Here is a 22568-nt window from a genome sequence, read left to right as displayed (position 1 = left end):
TAAAAAAAAATGTTTTCCACAAACAGGATAAATTATAAAGTGCTGTTAAGAATTGGCTGGCTTTCAGATTGTAGTTAATGAAGTGCAGTAAATTACAATGAATTTTCTTTTTTAAAAGGACTGTTTTCTGACTTAAAAGTACTCGTCCCCTCCATGAGTGATTTCTGTTCCGTGTTTGGGGGTTAAACATCAACATCATGTACAGAACACATTCAAAATAAAGTCCAGTGTTCCCTTTGGGTGCAGTGAGGAGTTACAGCAGTCTCTGTGTTGAAGGCATGTTTGTTTTAACTGGACGGTGTAGAAACTGTTCCTGGCTGCATGTGGTGTCGTTCTTCGTGAAAAGCTCGCTGGATGTTCAGAGCATTTGAGAGGCTGCACGTCACTGCAGATGACCGCAGGCTGGATCGAGCAGTCGCCAGTCCCGTCTTCACCGTACTCCACAATCATGTTCCCCCCAAAATGTGGCTCCACACAGTTTAAAGTTACTGCGAGTGACCTGTGAGGCGAACAGAAACGAGTCTAAGAGAGCAAACAAACACTGACAGACTTTTGTTTTCTGGAAGCAAAGCAGTTAGTTTAAAGAAAAGGATTAAAACTAAACGTGGACTCAAAGGAGCTCTGTGGGACACTTAGCATCTTAGCTGCAGATTTAGAAGTTAAAGCACAAACCTCTTAGCGATCTGCAATCTCCTGATTTCCACACGTTTTAAAAAGTCATAGAAACAATTGCGGTTTACCAGCAGGAAAAACAGAGCATTGTGAGAATGTATACCTCCATCAAGGCTAAAGCTGGGACAGGAAGTGAGTTCCTGAATACCACCTGAAAGTATATGTAGATCTATCTGTAAACAAATGAAGCCAGCGTTTTAACTTTGACCTATCTTGTTTTAGAAAAGAATCCTAAAAGACTTCCTTGGTAGAGGCATACAAGAATAACTACAGTCGCATGCCCACACACAACCAGGCTGGTCTGACTCAGATTTAATTTATCTGAAATGTAGGTTTTGCAAAAAAAAAACCCCAACTTTGTCAAAGACTCTAAAACCTTCTAACACAAATAAAAAAAACAACAGAATGTGAAGAATTAACCGCTAAGACATTACGTACGAGACGACTGTGGTGTTGTATTGCAAGAATATCAGGTGAAATTGAAATGTACTGTCATGTAATACCACTAAGAACCACAGGGTGGTGCAGTGAGCCAGTGTAGCACGTAATTCCTGTTAACATGACAGAAAAAGATTTATGGAAATTCAGTTGTAGCGTTGTTTCCTCACATTCTGTTTACAACTTTAGGAAGGATTCAAAGTATCATTAATTTGACCTATTTTGCTTCAACTTATTTCATGTTATGCAGGCTGTTTTAAACAGTCAGTGTCACACAGTTTTTTCTATTCTTTGATCTCTATGATGTCAGAGAGATGGAAAATCAGAAGCTCTGCTCACTTGTTGTTCAACCATTCTGCTTATAAGGACAGCCAGTAGGAAGGCAGCTGGCTTAAAGGGGGAGGGGCTAAAACAGCTTGTTGTCCAAGCATGAGCTAGAGAAGGATTACTTTGAACCAAGAATCATGCAAAGCTGCTCTAGCAGAATAAATATGAACAGAACAGTTCCGCCTTAAATTAGTTTCTAACGAGTGAGGACATCTGCGTCGGTTAAAGCCGTGAACACACCGTGTTAGTAAAGCCTTTAATATGTAAACATGCCCCAAGTCGAAACTCAAGTGTCACACACGGCATGCAGCGGCAAATGTCGGACCTTAGTGGTCCACTCTGCTGGGGGGAGGGCTGGGATGGACCCCCCAGGGTGCGCCGTTCATATTCTTTCCTAAACCTGTTGTCAGTAAGTGAGGAGATTGTGAGTGAGTGAGGGGGAAATTCTCCAACAATGAAACAGTTAACAGCTGAAGTCACTTCCTGCATGCAGTGGCTTACCGCTGCAGTTGTAGCAGGGCTCTGTGGTCTCCCAGTTCATGGCTTTCTGGACGGCCTTCTTCCAGCGAGCGAAGCGGTACTCGCTCTCTGTTTGTGACGAGGAAACAAGTGTAAGTCATGTCGTCATAGTAACATCCACCAAATGCAGCAAATTACACCTAAAAGTCACTGAGTGGAAAACACTGAGATTACAGATTCAGTCAAAACTGATTTAAAGCTGAAGCTGTGTAAAAATAATAAGCTACACAAATATTTCTAAGATATTCACATTTGATGCCATTGCAAAGCAAAGACCACAAAACAGCACAGAGAGACACTGTTTTGAATTTTACTGCCCAGCAAATAACAAAAGAACATTTACATTACTTGAAAAATAAACACATCTGAATATATCTGCTAATTTTAAAGCTGATGGTAAAATAAGGAACATTTTCTCTGCACAAAGAAAAACACCATCATGCGCCTGAAGGGGGGAGGAGCCAGCCAATCAACCATCAGTTATGTTGACTCTTGCAGCATGTTGCTGTCACAGGATAAAAAACAACTTTAAGTTCACTTTAATCTATTAAATGGGAAATTAATGTTTTACACAGTGTTTTATTTCACTGTAAATGTTTAACAGCATCTGGACAAACAGAAACAACGGCTGACACTGTAAATTCTAAATTACATAGTGCTGCATAACATTAACCAAAACTCGAGGCCATCCTGCTCTGTGTTCTATTATCTGCTGTATGTCCTGTGTCATGTATGTCATATGATCCCATTGCAAGCTTTTCACTCTCACAGTCTTACCCTCAGGGTTTATCTGAGGCTCGTATCTCTCAGATGTGACATGTGGGAGCTGACCGGGACTCAGGCTCCATACGCCTACGCCCTCTGCTGCCCCCGCCGCCATGGCTACACCAAGAGCTGTGGTCTCGGACATGGTGGGTCGAACTGGAGCAACGTAAGACGGACGGTTAGAGAGTGACAGAGAGACATGTTCCCCCTGAGAGCGATCAGGCTCATCACTTCCTGTATTCTGGTTGCTATTTAAATGCAAAAATTCTTCATTTTCATAATATTTTTGGTGAAATCTTCAAGTCAGTGATTTGTTTTTTAAATTTCTTTAAAAGTTAGTTGCAGGAAGTCATCAGGTTGACATCAGCCATGTTGTATTTTCAAAATAAAAGCTTCCATGTAGTTTGAGGACTTCAGCCAGACTTTTTAAAGAGTCATTTTCTTTAAAATAAAATCTTCTAGTCAGCTATTGGAAATTAACTAGGTACTTTGACACCTAAGTTACAGAAATTAAAGCAGAACATAGGCAAATGTTCAAACAAAACCAAAAAACCTTTAGTGCTACACTGGTTTTTAATATATCTTCAGTTCATGAGGTCATGTTGTGGTTTTGTAAAATGTCCAAACTACTCAGGGGAGTAGTGCTGCTGTTTTTGTTTTTTTGTGTGTTACTAGTCAGATCTATCATCCAGATAGTGCCTGATTGTTTTTTCAAAAGTGCAGACTGTGAGTAAAGAATAATCTTTACCATCAGACAGTGAGGACATTTTGTCATTTCTACATGTGACTAAACTTGTCACAGTGAACCAAACGGTCATTAGAGTCTCTAGTAAAGTCTCTAACAATCAAAAGGAGCAGCTGTTCAGCTTTGATGGGAAACATCTTACAGGTGATAAAATCATCCACTTACACAATGCTGGCAAAGTATTCTAATGAACAGGAAGATATGTGCGTGTAAAGTCAATTCATGTTTAACTGGTTAGCACAGGTACATTTCTGCCTTTACCTTCGACCTGTATATCAAAGTGTTTGTTTTAAATGGGTCAAATATCAGAATGGACAGTTTAGGGTTAAGGTTCAGCCTCGTGTCACCAGTTCCTCGATTTTAAAACACAGAGTTACTCTGAGTGTGTGTGCGTTTAGTAGTCGTACCTACAGGGATGCAGAGGATGTCGGCCTGCAGCTGCATCAGTAATCTGTTTGACGTCATCCCTCCGTCCACCTTAAGCTGCGTCAGAGGGACCCCGCTGTCCTGATTCATTGCATCAAGAATCTAACACACACACACGCACACACACTTCAATTCAACTACGATGAAACCCGTCTCTAACCCCTCTTTATTAACTCTTGTTGCATCTGAAATTCAGCCTAGCTGAAATACTACCATGCTCTGATATAGTGTTCAGTAAGCAAACCTGTATGTATCATAAACTCACGTTACACCTATGTGATCAATGCTTAGTGATAGCCCGGTTACACTCTTGTGTATCTTCTCGTTCTAGAGATGAGAAGAGGAGGCTCACCTCTCTGGTCTGGAAGCAGACGGCCTCCAGAGCAGCGAATGCCAAGTGGTTCCTGTTGGTGAACTGTGTGAGCCCACAGATGATGCTGCAAAACAGAGAAAGCAAAACTTTAATACTTTAATACAGAGACCAAACATTAAACTGTTCCACATTTACTACTGTGTTATTGGGCAGCACAGCAGAGCTCTGTTATGTTTTTGTGGCCTTGTGTTTTGTGTTTTTTTGTCATTGAATAGATATAGAATCACATGATCTTAAAACAACCTCTCCCCACATGTTCATACTTTGACACAGATTTTAAAAAAGTAAGAAGCAGACTGCTAATCTGATTGCTAAACACCGGATTTACATCAGAAGGAGGAAAAGCTTCATTTAAGGTTTTAAAAAGAGTCCAAATGTGCATCCTCCAAACTCTGTTAATGTGTCTTTTGAGGAACTGAAATTGAATGTGAATATACTAAATGTCTTTAAATATCGAGCAGCTGAGATGTTTTGTAGAAGCTCATCTCCATAAGTCACTTAACAGATCCTGACAAAAAAGCCCACCTGTTCGATTACCAGTGAGGGTGTCATCTCAGAGTTTATAATCAGCTTCCATCCTGTTTATTATTAATGCTGAGTGCACAAAATGTGGGTTTGGATTTTCCTACATTAGCTTTGGGGTTCCTCAGGGCTCAGCACCAGGCTCATAGCTGATCTTTTAACACATGCACTGTTATACATAGAAATATAGCCATTTCAACAAGCGTTCAAGCATAAAGGATTTCCTCAGTTTAGAATGAGCCTGGGCCGACTCGCTCACCCTCTTGCGCTGGGCTCCCAGTAGGGGGCGTAGAGCCCCGAAAAAGCTGGCACGAAGTAACAGCCGTACGACGTTCCTACTGCCGCTGCCAGTTTCTCTGAAAGAGAGGACAACAGGAGACGGAAGCAGACGTGATATTCAAGCACAAACCCCAGCGCCGAGTCCTGAATGTAATCAGTGGTGAAGTGCACGTACCGATCTCTGAGGACGACTGCACCATCCCCATGTTGTCCTTCAACCACCGTACCACTGCTCCTGCTATGGCCACCGATCCCTGCAGGAAACAAGAAAAAAATAAGCAGATCCCAAAAATCAGACCAGAGCACAGACAGCCGTCACCGATCATAGTTATTTAATAGAGGCCACCACACACCTCGAGGGCATAGCAGGCCGGCTCGTCTTTTCCCAGTTTGTAGGCAACTGTGGTGAGCAGGCCGTGGTCTGAGATCACAGGCTGACAGATCACATGAAAATTATTACTGAGAGGGTGAAATATTTCTCACTAAAATTGTTATAGCAATAACTACTGTATATATTTTAAAAACAACATCTTACCTTGGTGCCTGTGTTTCTGAGCAGGAAGCAGCCAGTCCCATACCTTTACATGAGAATAAAACAGAAGCGTTAGACACGCGATTGGTTTATTGGTGACGTTAACTCATCTACAGTGTGGGTGCGCTGGTGTTTTGATTTTTGATATTCGCCACACTTAACAGATTTGCATAGTCCTCATGAGGAGGACAGAGAGCCTGTAGTGTCACATTTTAGCAGGTTTACAGCCAACCTGGGTATATTTGTTTTACGTTTCATGTCCACTTCCACTCGCTGGTTAGATTTAGAGAAAGCAGGTGGTTTGGGTTAAAACACACCTTAGCAACAGGAACAGAAATCGGGGGACAAAAATAAAGAAATGAGTACTCTTTCTGACTCCAATCAAGCACCTTTCTTGGGTTAGTTACTGTGACTTCTATCTCACAGAGTTGGTGAATCAGGAGGTGGGGAGATTACTCAGTTGATTGAGCAGGCACTGAGCGATGATTAAATCCACTGACTTAGCGTTTTGTTATAAACTGATAGATTTGTATGTTAACTGCTACAGTTTACTAAGTACTACCTTTCTTTAGAGTGAAAATAGCGACTTTACAATTTACTGAAACACAGTAGAGACACATTTGAAGAGAACTCAATCGTATCAGTGTAGTGCAATTTAACCCAGTCCACATATCCCTATGATGATATTTATTAACAGCCTCAAATGTCATGTAATGTATTTTGTCAAGTTGAAAAAACACAATCTCTGTATTGAACATAGAAAAACAATGAATTGACGTCACCGTGATAAAGAAGGGAGCAGAGTGCTTACGTGTTTTTGGCCTGGCCTTCGTTGAAGCACATCTGACCAACCAGAGCAGCCGACTGGTCACCGAGACACTGACAGATCAAGTAGGACGTGTAAACAGTCATAGATGAGTGGATACAACCGCAAACATATCTGCTTCACCCTGGAAGCTCCAACCCAGCAGTTAACATAATTTTAAACCCACAGCCAGAAAATGACCTTTTGAAAAGGGGACCTTCCATATGCTACAGTGTGTTTCTGATCTACCCCACTAAACTACATAGTGATATGACCATTAAAATGTACCCAGGATGCACTTTTTAAGTTTCAAGGGAATTATGAGAAAACAGATCAAACAACCAGGATACCAATGCTTGTTTCTGTTCCTCTACTCTACAGAGATGAAACTGCTGCAGCTCATTCAAACTACGACAGACCTCAGATGATGCTGATGCTCAGAGACGGTTATTTTCCTTTTAAATTGATTTGGTTGCAGCTTAAATGTGTTTTGCAGCCCTGAACTGGTCTTGCTGACGTCTCCTGTACTTATGCAGCTAGTTCAGACCCGCCCACGTGTACTTGGCGGGCCTGAACTGTGAAAGAGAGTGTGAAGATACCGCTTTTGCTTGGCTTCATTACATACAAAACAAATCAGCTGATTCTGAGGTGTCACAGGGCAGATTTTTCATTGGTCGAGCGAAATGGTCTCTACTCAGAAAAAAAAAAGTGGGAGGGAGCCATGCGTTGCTCCAGCACAGCGACAGCCTCGCAGCGGAACACAGACAGATGTGACTCATTAAACAAAGTTGCATAAGAGGGAAAAGCTCTTACCCCTGAAATTGGAACTCCTGCAAGTGAGCCGGATTTCTGGTTAGGAGACAGAAATGTGGACATGTTTAGATTCTGGATAAATGACCGCTGAGCTCAGTGCGACACAAAGAATGATATGAAAACCTTTAGGATGAAGCAGGAGGCCGTTTGCTGTGCAGGGAATCAGACTCGTGGCCCTGTAGCCAAGTATGCATCACACTGAGTTATCAGTGGTAATTACAGTTTAATAAAAGCTCCACAAGCGTCAAAGTGAGCATAGGATACTTTTATTATTTTAACCTAACTGAACCCTTTCTAGTTTTATCAGAACTGATTATTTATTCATTAATTCCAGTCATTAAAGAGGTCGGTCCTGCATGGAAAGATACATGTAGAGGCAAAAAAAGAAAAAGAAAAATGATCCGATCAATGAGGCAGAGAGAGAGAAACAAACAGCTGCTTCAGCTGATCTCTGGACCTCAGTCCATAGAGCACGTTGCATAAAAAAGCTTCGACATTAAAGTCAATGATGTTGTCGGGAGATGAGATAAGAGCCGCACGGCTTCTTATCAGGATGTTTATCAGGGAGAGGCCACAGAATGGGATTTTAAACAACTCAATGAACTCCTACCTACACTCCACAAATATACTATATACACACACACGCAGAAAATATTTCTGTGTTGTGATTCACAACACACATGTAACACGTGCATTTGCACAGAAAAAAAAACTATTACTGATGAGGAGTCCATGGGCCATGGACGAGGTGCCTGCACCCCTGAAGGGCCATGGACAGGGTTTAAAATGGACCTCTGCAAGTGTGTAATTACACAAGCGGTCCAAATATATAGAAGAAATACTGCGTTACCTTATCTAAACAGTTTGTGCTCTGGGAGCTTTTTGGAGTATTTTATTCCAACTTTGTTTTATTGATTTCAGCAATGACATACAAAGTTAGCAACAGCAAAGTCAATCTTGATTTCAGAACAGTGGTATGTCCATTATACCCTCCAACCCCCCAACCCGAATTCTCCCCCTACCAGGTCCACACTAGACAAGACACCGCAGAGAACCAGTCTCTGCCCACACACACAAAAAAAACAACAAAAAAACCAAAACAACAACATCTCAGGACCCATACACATAACACGCATAACCCCCAAAAAACAACAACAACCACAACCCCCCCGCCCCGCAACCAAACAAACAAACAAAAACAAACAAAGCAAAAACAGAGAAAACAAAAGCAGAGAAAGGACCAAACAAAAGGAAAAACAAATAGATAAGGTATAAATAAGATAAAAAAAAAAAAAAAAAACACATTATAATGTAGCTTCGCTCAGTTCACTTCAGACTCAGGAAGTAAAGTAATGGTGTCCACCAGCAAGAGAAATGATTTCCAGATTTTGTTAAATTCCCTAATAGAACCTTTTAGAGAGAATCTAAGTTTTTCCAGCTTTAAGTTAAAGAGTACATCTCTCACCCAATGATCATGAGTTGGGGGGTGGGGAAGCTTCCACTTCAACAGAATAAGCCTCCGAGCCAGTAAAGCGGTAAAGGCTAGGGCCTGTTTGAGGGGACCAGATAAGTTCAAGTCGGGAGGAATGCCAAAAATTGCGGAGAGTGGGTTAGGAGGGACAGTCTGGCCATATGCTTGGCTAAGTGTGTGTCGAATATATTCCTCCAAAATGCACTCAGTTTCGAACAAGACCAAAACATGTGGACATGGTTGGCAGGCGATAGTCCGCATCTGCTACAGGCATCACTAATGGTTGGATAGATTTTAGATAATTCTGCGTTTGTATAGTGTACTTTATAGACCACCTTGCACTGAATCAAAGCATGACAAGCACAAATTGAGGACGAGTGAATCAATTTCAAAGCAGAATCCCACTGCTGTTCTGGCAGGGTTGTCTGTAGCTTTTCCTCCTATCTCAGCTTAATATGAGAAATGGATTTGGGGACCAAAGCATCTAGTATTTTATACAAGGCTGATATCAGTCTGTTTTGATGAGGGTTCGTCTGCAGGATGATATCCAGATTTGTTTCTGGAGGCCGATTGGGAAAGTGAGGGAACTGCGTTTTTACAAAATTTCTAGCCTGAAGATAACGAAAAAAGTTGGAATTAGGCAGGTTGTATTTAGACGATAGGTCAGCAAAAGATAGAAAGGTGTCCTGACTGTACAAGTCCTTAACAGTCCTAAGTCCGTTATCTTTCTAACTCCTAAAGGCCGCATCAGTGTTTGAAGGTGCAAAATTACAATTTTTTGATAAAGGCGTTAGCAAAGACGGTCCAAGTAGCCCAAAGTATTTTCTGAACTGTCGCCAAATAGTTACCGTTTCCTTAGCTATTGGATTATCCCCAACAAGGGTTGGAGAAAAAGGGAGTGGTGAGCTGAGTATTGATGATAATGAGTAACAGCTAGATGCAGTTTCCATTTGTACCCAGGCTGGTGCAGGGGGGTCGTTATGAACCCAATGTAAAAGTTTTTGTATGTTAGCTGCCCAATAGTAGTGTCTAAAATTGGGCAGACCAAGACCGCCGTCAGTTTTAGAGGACTGAAGAATAGACTTGCGAATTCTAGCTTGTTTCCCTCCCCATATGAAATGTGACAGAATCTTTTCTAACTTGTCAAAAAATGTAGGTAAGAAGAATCGGGACATGTTGAAAAAGATACAAGAATTTTGGGAGGACACTCATCTTTATCAGGTTAACTCTCCCTGCCACTGACAATGGTAGAGAAGTCCAACAGTCACAATCTTTCCCAACATTTTCTAGTAGGGATAGAAAATTCTCCCTCATCATTTTACATATAGAAGAGGAAATAAAAACCCCCAAATATCTAAATCCGGTTTCTGTCCACTTAAAAGGCACTATTGAGTGGGGAAGAGCTCTGGCCAGGGAATTGAGGGGTTGCAACTCGCTTTTTTGATAATTGAGCTTATATCCTGACAGTGTACCATATTGGTCCAGTATGTCAAAAAGTACTGGGAATGAGTTTAGAGGGTCAGAAATGTACAGGAGCAAATCATCTGCATAAAGGGAGAGATTGTGGGTCACACTGAACCTTGTAATGCCTTTAAATCTATCCTCTGAACGCAGCCATATTGCAAGAGGCTCGATAGCAATGGCGAATAGGAGGGGTGAGAGAGGGCACCCTTGCCTAGTGCCCCTCTCAAGTGGAAAAGGCAAAGACAAGTTGTTGTTAGTACGAATACAGGTGGATGGCGAGGAATATAGTAGCTTAACCCAGAGAATAAAGTCAGCCCCTAAGCCAAACCTATCCATCACCTCATAGAGGAAGCTCCACTCAACGCGGTCGAAAGCTTTCTCCGCGTCAAGAGATACCACAACCTCTGGAATTGAGTTGCACGATGTATGGATAATATTCAAGAGGCGTCTTGAATTGTCATATGAGTGCCTGCCGGCCATAAATCCCGTCTGGTCAGAGGCGATAATTTGTGGCAGAACACGTTGTAGCCTAAGTGCGAGGATTTTAGATAGTATTTTAAAATCAATATTTAAAAGAGAAATTGGTCTGTAACTGCTGCACAACAGAGGATCCTTGTCCTTTTTCAAGATTAAACAAATAGTAGCTTCGGACAAAGTCTTGGGTAATTGACATTTTGAAAAGGCTTCATTATACATATCTTTCAACAACGGTGCCATAAGATCAGAATTGGCTTTATAGTATTCTGCAGAGTAACCGTCAGGGCCCGGCGATTTACCTGTGTTTAAGGATTTAATGGCTTCTTGTACCTCTACTACAGTAATAGGTCCCCCTAATCCCTTCGTCAGATCACTATCTATTCTTGAAAAATGTATATTTTGGAGAGTTTCTTCTGATAGAGGGGGAGAGCTTGAAGTGTACAGATTGGAATAGAAACTTACAAATACTTCATTAATTCCCTCTTTTTTGGAGTATTTTAAATACAATTATCTGAACAACAATAATACGACTGCAGTGCATTGATTTGTACTTCCAGACTGTCCAAGGAGGTTAAGCTCCAGTTTTGGTGAAATTCTAGGCATACACTGTACCCACACAGTTTGTGGCTGTAGGTTGCTAACCAAGCCATATAGGTTTAGTTGGAAATGTAGGAATGCACCTTCAGAAGTCCAGCATGGTGACATTTATCCTTTATATGGAAAGAGGTTAAAAACACTAATTAATATGATTTATGTAGGAAAAATATCTACTGAATTAATTTAAATGTAATTAATTTAAAAAATGTAGGATTGGATGAAGTCATGCATGCATCTGGATGTATGGAAAAAACTGTGCAGCATAAATCCATCAGAATAATAAACGTTCAGCTGGAAATCTTCAGCAGACCTTCACTATCTACACTGTCTGTACATTATCACCTCTCCTGATGCTTCTTATCAAGTTTTATAGCCATTACAGTAATAACAACATTTTAACGAGACCATTCACCAGAAATATTTATGGTTCGTGTCGGTATCAGGTTGCACAGATTTCACATATCTCTTCTTTGAGTTGTAGAGGGAAAAAAAAGGTTGTTTCAGGTTTGTGACCTCAAAACACAAATGGTGTCACAGAAACAAACACACAGCGTGCTGTGAGGCGTATCTGAGCTCACCATCCAGCCGTATATCTCAGACGAGCTTCTGACGCTGGGCAGGATTTCCATCGGGATGTCAAAGTACCTGAAAGGAGCATAGCAGGAGTCTGTCATGAGGTTGTAGGTTCATAATAAAAACAAATACAAAGGCACTTATAGTTTTTCTTTTTTTTTGATGAGGTCTTTGTTCTATTTTCTGTCCTGTTGTTCTGTGTTTTAATCCCCAGATTGCTGCAGATGAGGAAGAACAGACAACAAAGGAGAAAGTGGCAACAATGTGACTTTAAAAATGTAGCTTTTCACACGAGGTTTCTTTAAACTTTAAATATAAATCAAATCAATTAAAAACAAGGCAGACATTGATCGGATGCCAAGTTAAGCCCGTCCAGCCCGTCTCCAAGGGCAACCTGCAGCCTCAATGTAGGGGGCAACGAGGATTGGCCTGGGCAAACCACAAGCAATCAAAAGCAAACTACATGAGAGCTCCTCACCAGTACAGGAAGGATGTCCGGTGTAAAATCTTTTACAATCGAATATATGACTCCGATTATTTCGATACTGGGATGGTTAAGTCTGCATGAAGGCACGTGAGCCACTTTAGCAACCTCTAAGCAGAGCAGCAAGATGAAGAAGAAGAAGAATCATGACTGAAATTAAATCTGGAGGAGTTCGACAAAACGGAGCTAAAACAGAGTGTTTGTTTCTCTCTCACTAAAGCTGGGGAGCTGACTCTGAATAATCAGGTGAAGACCAGTCCATTCTTTCTGTGCTTTTATGACTCAAAAGAAATAAAATGTATTGGTGCAGCATTTTTTCCACTGCTTCAAAGCTCAGCCAACTGCATAAAACAAAAGATGGCTCATTAACTCCCTGAATGGGAAGTGAATGAGCTTTTACTGGAGTGTGCAAACAGATACGCAGACGATAACCTTAAATGCTTTATTCTGTGTGTGACAATTAAGCAGCAACCTCCATGGCTAAAACATGAAACCAAAAACTGCAGTTCCTTTAGCCGCCACTTGAGACTGCATTAAAAACGTAGTCCATCCCCAAAACATCCAATTTTACAGCAGAAATAAAGACATAACATATGCATCACTCATCTGTTTAAGTTGCAATAAAGTTTGCATTATTAGGGGTGTGGCGTCTCTGACTGACAGATTTATGGCGACACAGGTAGCTGTAGCTGCTAGCTCTTTGCTAGGCTTCACCCGGCCTGAACTAGACCTCTGTTCTGTGTTTGTGCTGTTGGAGCCTTTTATTACCTAATATTTAATTCAGATGAATTCAGTTGTTATTTAATGTTATTAACACTAATTGGTTGGCTCTCTGATGCTCTTATATAGTTTGTTTGCTAACCTAGCTAGCTAGCATTAGCCAATAACACAGCTTTTCAGGCCCTTCGTGCAAATATGGTCACTCTGGCTCCACAATCCAACATGGCAGTGGCCAAAACATTTGGATAGGCTGTGGCACCCATCCTTTATATACAGTCTATAGTGTACAGGGTATAGTGTGAATCACCTGCAGAGTTCAGGATCCCAGTCCATGGTGTGAATGTTGAAGAGCATGGTGCGACTGGCGTTTGAAACGTCTGTACAGTGGACCCCGCCGTTCTTTCCCCCTGTTAGACACTGGGGGGTGGAGGGGTGGGGGTGTTAAAAGAACAAATCACACACTCATGACAGAAGTAGAGGTACAGGTTCAGGTCTTACCCAGATGATCCAGGAGTCCACCGTGCCAAACATGGCACGCTGGCTCAGGAAAGCCTCATGCACCTCGTCCACGTTGTCCAGCAGCCATCGCAGCTTCACTGCACTGAAGTAAGTGCTGATGGGAAGGCCTGTTTTATGCTGTGGAGATTAAGACAATAGAAACAGAGATCAGAAAGATATTTCAACAAAGAAAGCAAGAGTCCTGCCTTCTTTCAGATTTCTGATTCAAAGTAGATAACAAAGTCACTACTACACCCCCAAGTGTTCCTCTGACCCACACAACTTGCCCTGATTAAGTTGTTACCAATTTCTTATCAATCATCTCTCACCCTGAGGTGGTTCTTGTTTCTTCCCGGAGCTTTGTTAATGAGCCTCTCTACCGTCGACTGAGTACGAAGGTCCAGCCAAACTAAACACAAAGCAGGAGAGGAGAAAGATTCAAACATGGGAACCCAAAACATTGGCATTAGTTTTGTGAGAAAACAGCAACCTCAATATGTAGTTGTAGATCTAAGCTTCATAAAGACTAACTCTTTAATCAGAGGCCAGGCGGTCTCAGCGTAATGAATAAAAACTGAGTAATCAGGAAACATTTTCCTCAGTTTCTAAAGAAATGGCAGGAATGACGAGGACCAGCTGAAGTTTGAGACAACACAAGAACTTTGTTTAACTAATCACGCTCCTTACAGCCCTCTGACCTGATCTTCATTTAAATTCTGTGGTTAAACCTCAAAGAGGATCCAAGGCAACAGAGCTCCAGGTCTTTTTCAGGATGGATGAGAAATGAGACTCACAGCTCAGCGTTCCCAGGGTTTGTTTGAATGGGCATGGGCATAATCCCAACTCTAATTTTACCTTCTTTATTTTTCATCTTTCTGGAAGAACAAGGCCATCCACAATGTATTAGTGAACAATGTCCTTGCTTTTATTTTGAAAGATTGGTCACTATTAACCAGCTAAACTTGAGTCCTTCCTGTCTAAGGTTTCAATGTGTGATATTTTATTATATATACTTCTACTAGCCAGGCTGCTGGTGCAGCTGTGTGGTCGTTTTCACACATGAACTCTGGAGCACGCTGTGGAACCAGGTCGGGATTTTCCCCAGTTGAGCTTCATCACACAAAGCACAGCAGGAAAGTAAAATGCCGCTTTGAAAATACAACTTTTGCTAGAGTGAATCCCGCAGGAGGCAAAACAGGAGACCGTGTGGACTTTGTATGAGCAAACCAGCACGTTAACTTCTGTTTAATTTTCAACCTAACTTGGATATGGGAGTTCTGCACCTCTGTCTGATAATGCTGTGGTGCATTTTTTGAAAATGGCTAACATTAATCTGAGAGCCCGACTTAAACTTCAAATTATTGCAAACTGCAAATAGATAGTAAATTATCCCAAACAGAGCATATCAATAAGATAGCTGCTAAAAACAGTTTGAAATCAGGTTATATCATCAGACCCACTAATAACACCAAAAACCAGGAAAACTGGATTTAACAACATCTGTCTGTCAGCTTCTGGTCACAGCGACAAACTGACACAATGAATTTGGACTTATTTTTACTACCATTCTACACATTGTCATTGTTGTCATGGCAAAAAGTGATTGCTGGTATTTAGATTGAAGAGATTTGTTCCTGTTAAAAGGGAGTTTTCCCTCCCCACTGTTACCATGTGCGTGCTCACAGCGGGTGGTATGATTGTAGGGGGTTTCTCTGTGAGGTCTTTACCTCACAATATAGAGAGATTGAGGCAACTCCTGTGGTGATTTGGTGTTATATGAAGAAAAGTGAACTGAATTTATTTTATATATGACTCCATTGTAAATCCTGTTAACTGCAGGTTATTTTCCAGCATGAACGGGGATATTAGACATAAAAAAGCCACATAAAAACATCTGCGTTCACTTTTTGGCCCAAAACCTGATTAAATAATATGAAGGTGACACACCTTTTGAAGAAAATTGCTTTGCGGTGCCTTTTCTCCTGCTGTGAGAAGTTAAGCACTAACATTTTGTTAAAAAAAAAAAAACTTTGCTAGCTTTTGTTGGCTGTTCATAGCTCAAGCAGTGCTCTGATCAGTGAACAGCTGACACAACACCCCCCAGTCGAATCAGGGGACTGAAGAGCTCGCTGATAAACTGGCTTTTTAAACTGAAAGCCTGTGTGAGTGGGAGTGGCTGCTGCTGGATCACAGCTCTGATGGTTTTTGGCGGGGCAGGAACAGACACGACACAGGATGCTTCAACCTGATGTAATCAAGTCATGCCCCGAGTCGTTTCCCACATTACACAATCCACTTTTTTACAGCTCGGTGAGTCTGACACCGATGTAGAAATCCAAAAATACTGATGCTGATGCTCTCACCGATGGCGTTGTAGAGCGGCTCGCCGGTGTCTTTGTCCCAAACCAGGGTCGTCTCTCTCTGATTGGTCACTCCCACCGCTGAAAACAAAAAAAAGGATAAATTTCAATGAATTTGCCCCGATGCCCTCATTTTCTACCCCGTCTTCCACCGTCAGCGTCCTACCTTTGATGTTGGAGACGTCGATGTTGAGCTTGCAGAGCTTCTCACAGGTCCTCTCAATGCACTCGTGAACAGACTGCATGATCTCCCGCGGGTCCTCCTCCACCCATCTGGCCAACACGCAAACACACAGAAAACACACGCGTGCATGTTTAAAACCCGTTTGAAATCTGCGACAGATGAAGTTTTGAGACTTTTCAGGATGTGAAAATCCAGAGTGCTTCAAATTTTTATGAAAAACATGATAATCAAGATCAAATTAAAATCTGGGAAGCCTATTTACTGCTTTTATAGACCAATAGAAGCATTTTAAAAACTATGATCTGGCACACCAGCCAGACCCAAGCCAATGCAGTGGTTTAACAAAGGGAGTTATCCACTTCACTCTGGATGAGTTGTAGTTTTCTGATTTTTTACTCAGACCTGTAAAGACATTGTTATAACTGTCTAACCTGTAGACGTGCATGTTAGAACTTCTTCTGACAGAAATCCTTAATTTTTTCTACATTTTAAGGTTGTAAAAAGCCGACTTCATTAACAGAGAAAAAGTCTCGCTTGTAGATGTTTCCATGGTTCCACGGCCCGAATGATCACCTGCAGCTTTGTGAGATTTGCATTCAGGAAGAAAACACCTTAAGTTTACAGCCTGCTGTAATTTCTGTCTGGGTGTTCTGGATCTGCAGTACAGCCGGTCAGTCTGTTTCTTGTACCGGGTCACACATGCCAGCTTGTTAGGAACAAAAATGAAATAAAACCTGGACCTTAGACTCAGTTTGTTACATATCAAATAAAGTTATGTGATTAAAAGGTGGTTAAACTGTAACTTAGTAGCCTGTTAAAAAGACACCAGAGGAGGGGGGAGGTGCTGCTGTTACAAGCTTTACAGTTCTATCAACACATATCTGTGCAACTGCGAAAGACTCCTATATAAAGCAAGAGTTAAAATTCAGAAGAAAGAATATTAACAGGTTTGAGCTATTTTCATTGGGTTATATTATATTGGTAAGTGAAAATATGTGAATCAAAGTGATAAACGGTGGCGGTCCGAATGAGATTTTGAAGGATAAGAAACCTGCCGGTCTGCTGACTACAAAGGAAACTCAATGTGACTGCAGGAAGAAGCTTTAGCCTCTATATGGATGAGCAGGTAAACTTAACTGCTATCACATCAAAAAAGTCAGCCAGTGCATTACTGAAAACCAGTATGTGGATGAGACAGAGGTGTTTCAGAGAAGTGGGCAGGAAGTGATGTGGACAGACTTTTTTATTTTTCAACTGTTAGGCATGCAGGTGGAAATATCTGCTGTTAACAAACATGCCCTGCTATCAGACATGCAGGTGAAATAAAATGGACAACAGCTCAAAGGATAATCTGTGAACTACTCCCAGAGAAAGACAAGCTGAAGCTTTTACAGTGGCCCTCGCAGTCCCCTGACCGCAGCGTTGCCAAAAATGAATGGAAGTGTGTTTACTTTGTGCCACGGTGCCTTTCAACAACGGCTTGCAGCTTTCTCAAGAACATTCAAACTGCACATCCCCAAAGAAACCAACATTTAAAAAAATGAAACATAAAAACTAAACTCCTGTATTTCTGCTCTTTATCTTCAGCGTGTGCACATATTTGATTGAAGGCCCAGTGTGATGAATCTCTGTGATTAGTTTCTCTCCTCTGCTCTCTGCTTCACAGCTGAATGAGTAACATTTGATCAAAGGACAGCGTTTTTATCATCAGCTTCCTGATGGCATTGTTTTTTTTGTTTTACCAGCTTCGGCCTCAGTAGACAACTGAGCCGTCACCTGAAAACTGGACTCCTGTGAGTGCACAAAGACTTGAAGTGCAAAGCATCCTGTTATTCCACCAACTATTCAAGCAACACGGATCTCAGGCTGGGTGTGCAGAGATAATAAATACTGCACATAGGTGTGCAATCTGTTGCACCAGGACAATATGGTGGATACACACAGTGTCTAATTGTGATAATTTGAAGTTCGAGTCACTCACCCCTCTTTGGGGAAACTCTGGTTGATCTCTACTTGGTGGTGACTGATCAGTTCAGCTGTTTTTGCGTTGAACACCTGCAGAGAAACACAGCTCATTAGAAGCAGGAACAGAAATATTAAAAGCTTCATTTAATTAGGGAGCAAATTAAAGCTGCCACAGTTTAATTTTTCCAGTTATGTTTTTCCTTCCACCCACTGAGGAGTGGAAAGACGATATTGATCACTGGCTCGATCGCCTCTGGGTGCTGCCAGAGTATTGTAGAGAAGAAGGGAATTAACACGAGGCAGGACTTTCCCTGTCACCTGCAGTCAGACAGAAGTCAGCGTTTCTTCTGATTAAGTAATAGGATAAAGCTCCGTGCAGCACCACCCTCCTCTCACCGTGCGTTCACTCAGCTACAGGAAATCCTTGTTACGCTTTTAGGACATGTGATCCAAGAGTAGTTTCAACCCTAAAGTCTAAACTTTAGACTTCCTGACTTACTTTACACTGGAAATCTAACAGGAACAAACTAAGCCTGTAAAAAGAGAGAGCATTGATGCAAGGAGGATGTCTGATGTCATCTTAGTTCAGTTGCACCATCAGTGTTAAAAGTCTGAATCATCACGCTTACTGAAAACTGATGAGAACTGAACTCAGTCTGAACTTGTTTTTTTTTACCTGCTCCCAAAAAAAAATGTGACCTCACAAATACTGATCGTACGGGGCTACGCTCACTGATTCAAAAACTAATAAGCATATAAAACAACATCCTCTGCACCCACAGACCCAATCTGTGACAAATACACAAATAAAACAATAAAGCTGCTTCTCTTCTGAGTTCCTCATCTTGATTTCAACTCCACTGTCAGCTGCTGACTCTAGGGCTGATTCTCAATCATCCACCCACAGCTTAGACATGTATTCTGCCCTTCTGACTGTTAATGACACCTCAAAAAAAGGAAGGGAACGCTGGATCATCAGAGCATAACTAAAAGTCAGGTAAACGTCAGGGATATCAAAGTCTCCAGGTCTTCTTCTTCTCTTTTTGGCTGCGCTCCTCTGGGGTCGCCAAAGCAGATAACCTCCCTCCATCTCACCCCATCCCTCACCCAACCCTCAGCATCTGTGAACCTCCTCTTCCTCCTTTCCCTCTTCCGCACACATCCAAACATCTCAGCCTTCCCTCTCTAATTTTGCCTCCAAACTGCTCACCCTGAGCGCTCCATCTCATGTACTCATTTCTAAACTCGCGTCCAGTTGGGAAGCCGATTGTTTGCCGTGTCTCCAGGCACAGTGTCAGGAGCGTGGAGTAGACCCAGCAGCAGGGATGGTATCTGCTTATTAATGCGAGGCGGATCAGGAGGAGTACTGCCAGAGTCAGAGGCATGTCTCTGATTGAGATATCAGATACTCTGTGAGGGTCACATGAGGGCATTTTAGTGGGACTTGTGCTCACAGCCTGGCTGGCATTTTCCAGAGAACACCAGAACTGGCAGGTCCACCACTGATGCTCTCTTCTCTTCACAGACGAGAGCAGGTTCACAGAGTCTGGAGACACCGTGGCGAGCGTTATGCTGCCTGTAACATCATCCAGCATGACCAGCCTGGCAGTGAGTCAGTGATGGTCTGGGGAGGCGTATCCTTGGAGGGTCACGCAGGCCTCCACGTGCTAGCCAACAGCACCCTGACTTCTGTTACATGCCAGGTTCTCAGACCTCCTGTTTGTGCAGGGCAATCCCTGGCTTCATGTACCCGGAGTGTGCAGGCAGTTCCTGGATGATGGAGGCGCTGATGCCTTTGTCTCACATTCTCCAGACCTGAATCCAACTGAGACCCTCTAGGATGTTATGAATCTATATTCTGGAGTAACACCATGACGGAGGACCACAAAGTAGCAAATGCAACACCGTAAAGACGCAGTAAAGTTTGTTTTTATGAGATCATTACACATGTATACACAAACGAAGGCTCTGTGACAATTTTGCAGTCGATCCGCAGCCAAATGATCAAGAGTCAAAATCAGGCGTTAGGTTAAAGTTTTACTGCTGCTCAGAACGACCGTTATGTCAGCTGATGATGACACAGGAAAGGCCTTTATTTTCAGAGAGTTCAGCACCTGTGGACGTTTAAATCTCAAGCACCAAAAAGAAATTCATTTATGATTCATTTATGAGTAGAAGCTCTTACGTGTCAGAAAAACCCACAAATCTGAATTTCTCTCTGTGCACTCCAACAGCACTTTTACCTCCTCTGAGCCCCTCACTGCTCATGCTCTGTGCCAAAGCTCGATTTTCCAGCTGACCTGGTTGAGGAAGTCCAAATTTGTTCAAAGTGATCATTCAGCTGGACTGATTTTAGCTCTTTGTAGATGCACCTGAACCCCATCCAAAGCAGGTGGAAGCTACAGGTCAGTGTGCTGCTCCAGTCCACTGGTTGCTTTTTCTATTTAAATCTCTGTTTAAATAGAATCATCGTGATGTTCAAGCTCGTTTCTGAGCCGAGCACAACACAAACATAAGTCACGTGGTGATTTGCACTTCATCCACGATTACAGCTGTTTGGCCAAAGCCTCTGAGCACAGGACAGAGTCTCCGTAGTCTGCTGTCCCAGCTGCTCCCGGGCCCTGAACACAACATGAAAACAGCGAAACTTCACTAAAACTCACCAGAAACCTCGTGGAGCTCGTGCCCTGATCAATAGCAGCAACCAGCGGGTCCATTTTTATTCTCTTCTTCTTTAAAACGAGTGTTAAACACAGCCGGTGAATCTCTGCTTTAATCTAACACGACTCCTCGGTGAGGTGGAGAAGGACAGCTGTGCACACTGACACAGACCTCCTCCTACGCGATCACCGGAACCGGCCCGCAGCGAGCGCAGTCTCCGATTGGCTGCTCGCTCAGAAGGCGTTGGTCACACTCCGACCAATCAGCTGTGAGGGTCAAGTTCACCCAAAACAAACAACAACAAAAACAAAAAACAAAAAAAAAACGAAGACACATAAAACCAAAAGTAACTAAAAATAATAGATAACGGAATTTTAAAACATCTGGATCTTATTCAAAAATGCAAAAAAAACCACATTAAAAAACAAAAAATTAATATCAAATATCATTAAAAAAAAGTTCTACATAACAGAAACATCTTTAAACATCTCCAAATAATAATAATAAAAACAATAAAGTAAATATTTAAAAAATTATAAATTTGGGGCAGATAACCTTCACAGTTGAACCCTCAGACATGGCCTTCATGTCTGTACAGGCGCTGTGGAGAGCATCCTCACACAGAACATGACATCGTGGTTTGGGAACAGCTGTGTGAAGGACCAAAAAGCTCTCCAGAGAGTGATCCGTACAGCAGAACGCTGCTGCAGGATTGCTCTCCCCCCGCTTCAGGACACCTACACCAGGAGATGCCGGACTAGAGCAGCGCAGATACTGAAGGACCCGTCCCATCCTGGCAACAAACTGTTCCAACTTCTGCAATCTGGTAGAAGGTTCCGCATCTTCCGGGCAAGGACAGAGAGACTCAAGAGGAGCTTCTATCCCCAAGCCATCCGTGCCCTAAACACACACACCCGCCCTCTCACATCATCTATAACTGACTGAGACAGGACTCTTCCAGACACTCTAAACCAAGGCACAATGTACATTTCAATTCCTTTAATTTTAAATATGTTTATATTGTCTATCCTGTAAAATAGTCAGATGTCTATTCATATTAATGTACAGAATTCACCTGCTTGCTGCTACTACTGCACATTCACCCAATGTATATACTATATGTGTATATATATATATATATATATATAATGTTTTTCCTCTACACCCCCGCCCCCCCCCCCCCCCCCCCAATTTTTTTGCACATGTCGAGGAGCGTGTCAGGCTACATTTCACTGTGTGTTATACTTGTATAACTATGCATGTGACAAATAAAGAACCTTGAACCTTGAACCTTCATGTGGGCCATCACACTTTTCCAGAGCCTGGTCACCTTTAGTTTTTAGGGGATCACCTGGAGGCAGAGGATGGGGTTTGATTTGATGTGTAATCTGCTGTGGAGCATATTCACAGAGACCTTCAAAGACTGTGTAAAAATGACCTCAGCTCATGCAGCTGGGCTGGAACACTTGTTGTCCTTCCGACAGATCACTTGGAAGTCGAGCAGCTGCAGTTTGAAACACCAAAAACATGGAACTGGATGACCCGAGATTATACGGGGAAGTCCATAGAGTCAACGGATAACTGTCTTTATATTTCTGATTAGCATTTATTGCTCATTCATTCTGAGATTGGGTTTCATGAACTTTACAATCATGCAGTCAGGGTCATGTGTATTTGCCACTGTGGGGCCCACTACCTCTGTACAACCCCACAGTGGATTTTAAACCAGACAGTGTGGACTGAAGTGCACACACAAGCGCTAATTCTCAGACGTTTAGAAGTCACTGGATAACTGTCTGAAGTAGCTCCACAGCCATGCTTTGAATCTTTATGCAGATCAAAGATTCAAAGCTGATTCCAAGTTTTTAAAGCGTTAATCTTTCCGGATTTTATTTGTG

At 42.2% G+C, this 22568-nt stretch overlaps 1 protein-coding gene across 2 annotated transcripts; it reads right to left on the bottom strand.

Moving 5' to 3' along the window:
- Positions 1-335: 335 nt before the first annotated feature.
- On the bottom strand, positions 336-20842 carry LOC147311901 (glycerol kinase-like). Of its 2 annotated transcripts, XM_086267636.1 has the most exons (20): positions 20673-20842; positions 18026-18099; positions 16027-16133; positions 15864-15941; positions 13830-13909; positions 13501-13638; positions 13310-13419; positions 11804-11870; positions 7217-7252; positions 6410-6477; positions 5602-5644; positions 5420-5500; positions 5242-5320; positions 5047-5143; positions 4245-4329; positions 3874-3994; positions 2734-2877; positions 1939-2025; positions 1763-1837; positions 361-499 (listed from the first exon to the last, which is right to left on the bottom strand). In XM_086267636.1, the coding sequence occupies exons 1-19, from the start codon at positions 20724-20726 to the stop codon at positions 1764-1766; spliced, it is 1623 nt and encodes a 540-aa protein (XP_086123762.1). In that variant the 5' UTR covers positions 20727-20842; the 3' UTR covers positions 361-499; position 1763. The 2 variants fall into 2 exon arrangements, with proteins under 2 accessions (XP_086123763.1, XP_086123762.1); XM_086267637.1 differs by lacking the exon at positions 1763-1837 and having other exon boundaries at positions 336-499.
- Between the last annotated feature and the right edge of the window lie 1726 nt (positions 20843-22568).

This window comes from Aulonocara sp. 'chitande type north' Nkhata Bay, linkage group LG16 (assembly GCF_057382095.1).
Source record: "Aulonocara sp. 'chitande type north' Nkhata Bay isolate Kocher_YH1m ecotype deep benthic linkage group LG16, A_spYH_male_GT1.1, whole genome shotgun sequence".
In the NCBI taxonomy this organism is placed as follows: Eukaryota; Metazoa; Chordata; class Actinopteri; order Cichliformes; family Cichlidae; genus Aulonocara; species Aulonocara sp. 'chitande type north' Nkhata Bay.
The sequence above is the reverse complement of the archived record's forward strand: the minus strand, read 5'-3'. Positions and strand labels throughout refer to the sequence as shown.

Excerpts from the sequence above, each read along its gene's own strand:
- LOC147311901 (XM_086267636.1), bottom strand. The coding sequence starts at position 20,726 with ATGGACCCGCTGGTTGCTGCTATTGATCAGGGCACGAGCTCCACGAGG. Across the intron at positions 13,910-15,863 it reads GCCGCTCTACAACGCCATCG|TTTGGCTGGACCTTCGTACT; the intron begins GTGAGAGCATCA and ends CTTTGTGTTTAG. Across the intron at positions 2,026-2,733 it reads GCCTCAGATAAACCCTGAGG|AGAGCGAGTACCGCTTCGCT; the intron begins GTAAGACTGTGA and ends CGTCACAAACAG.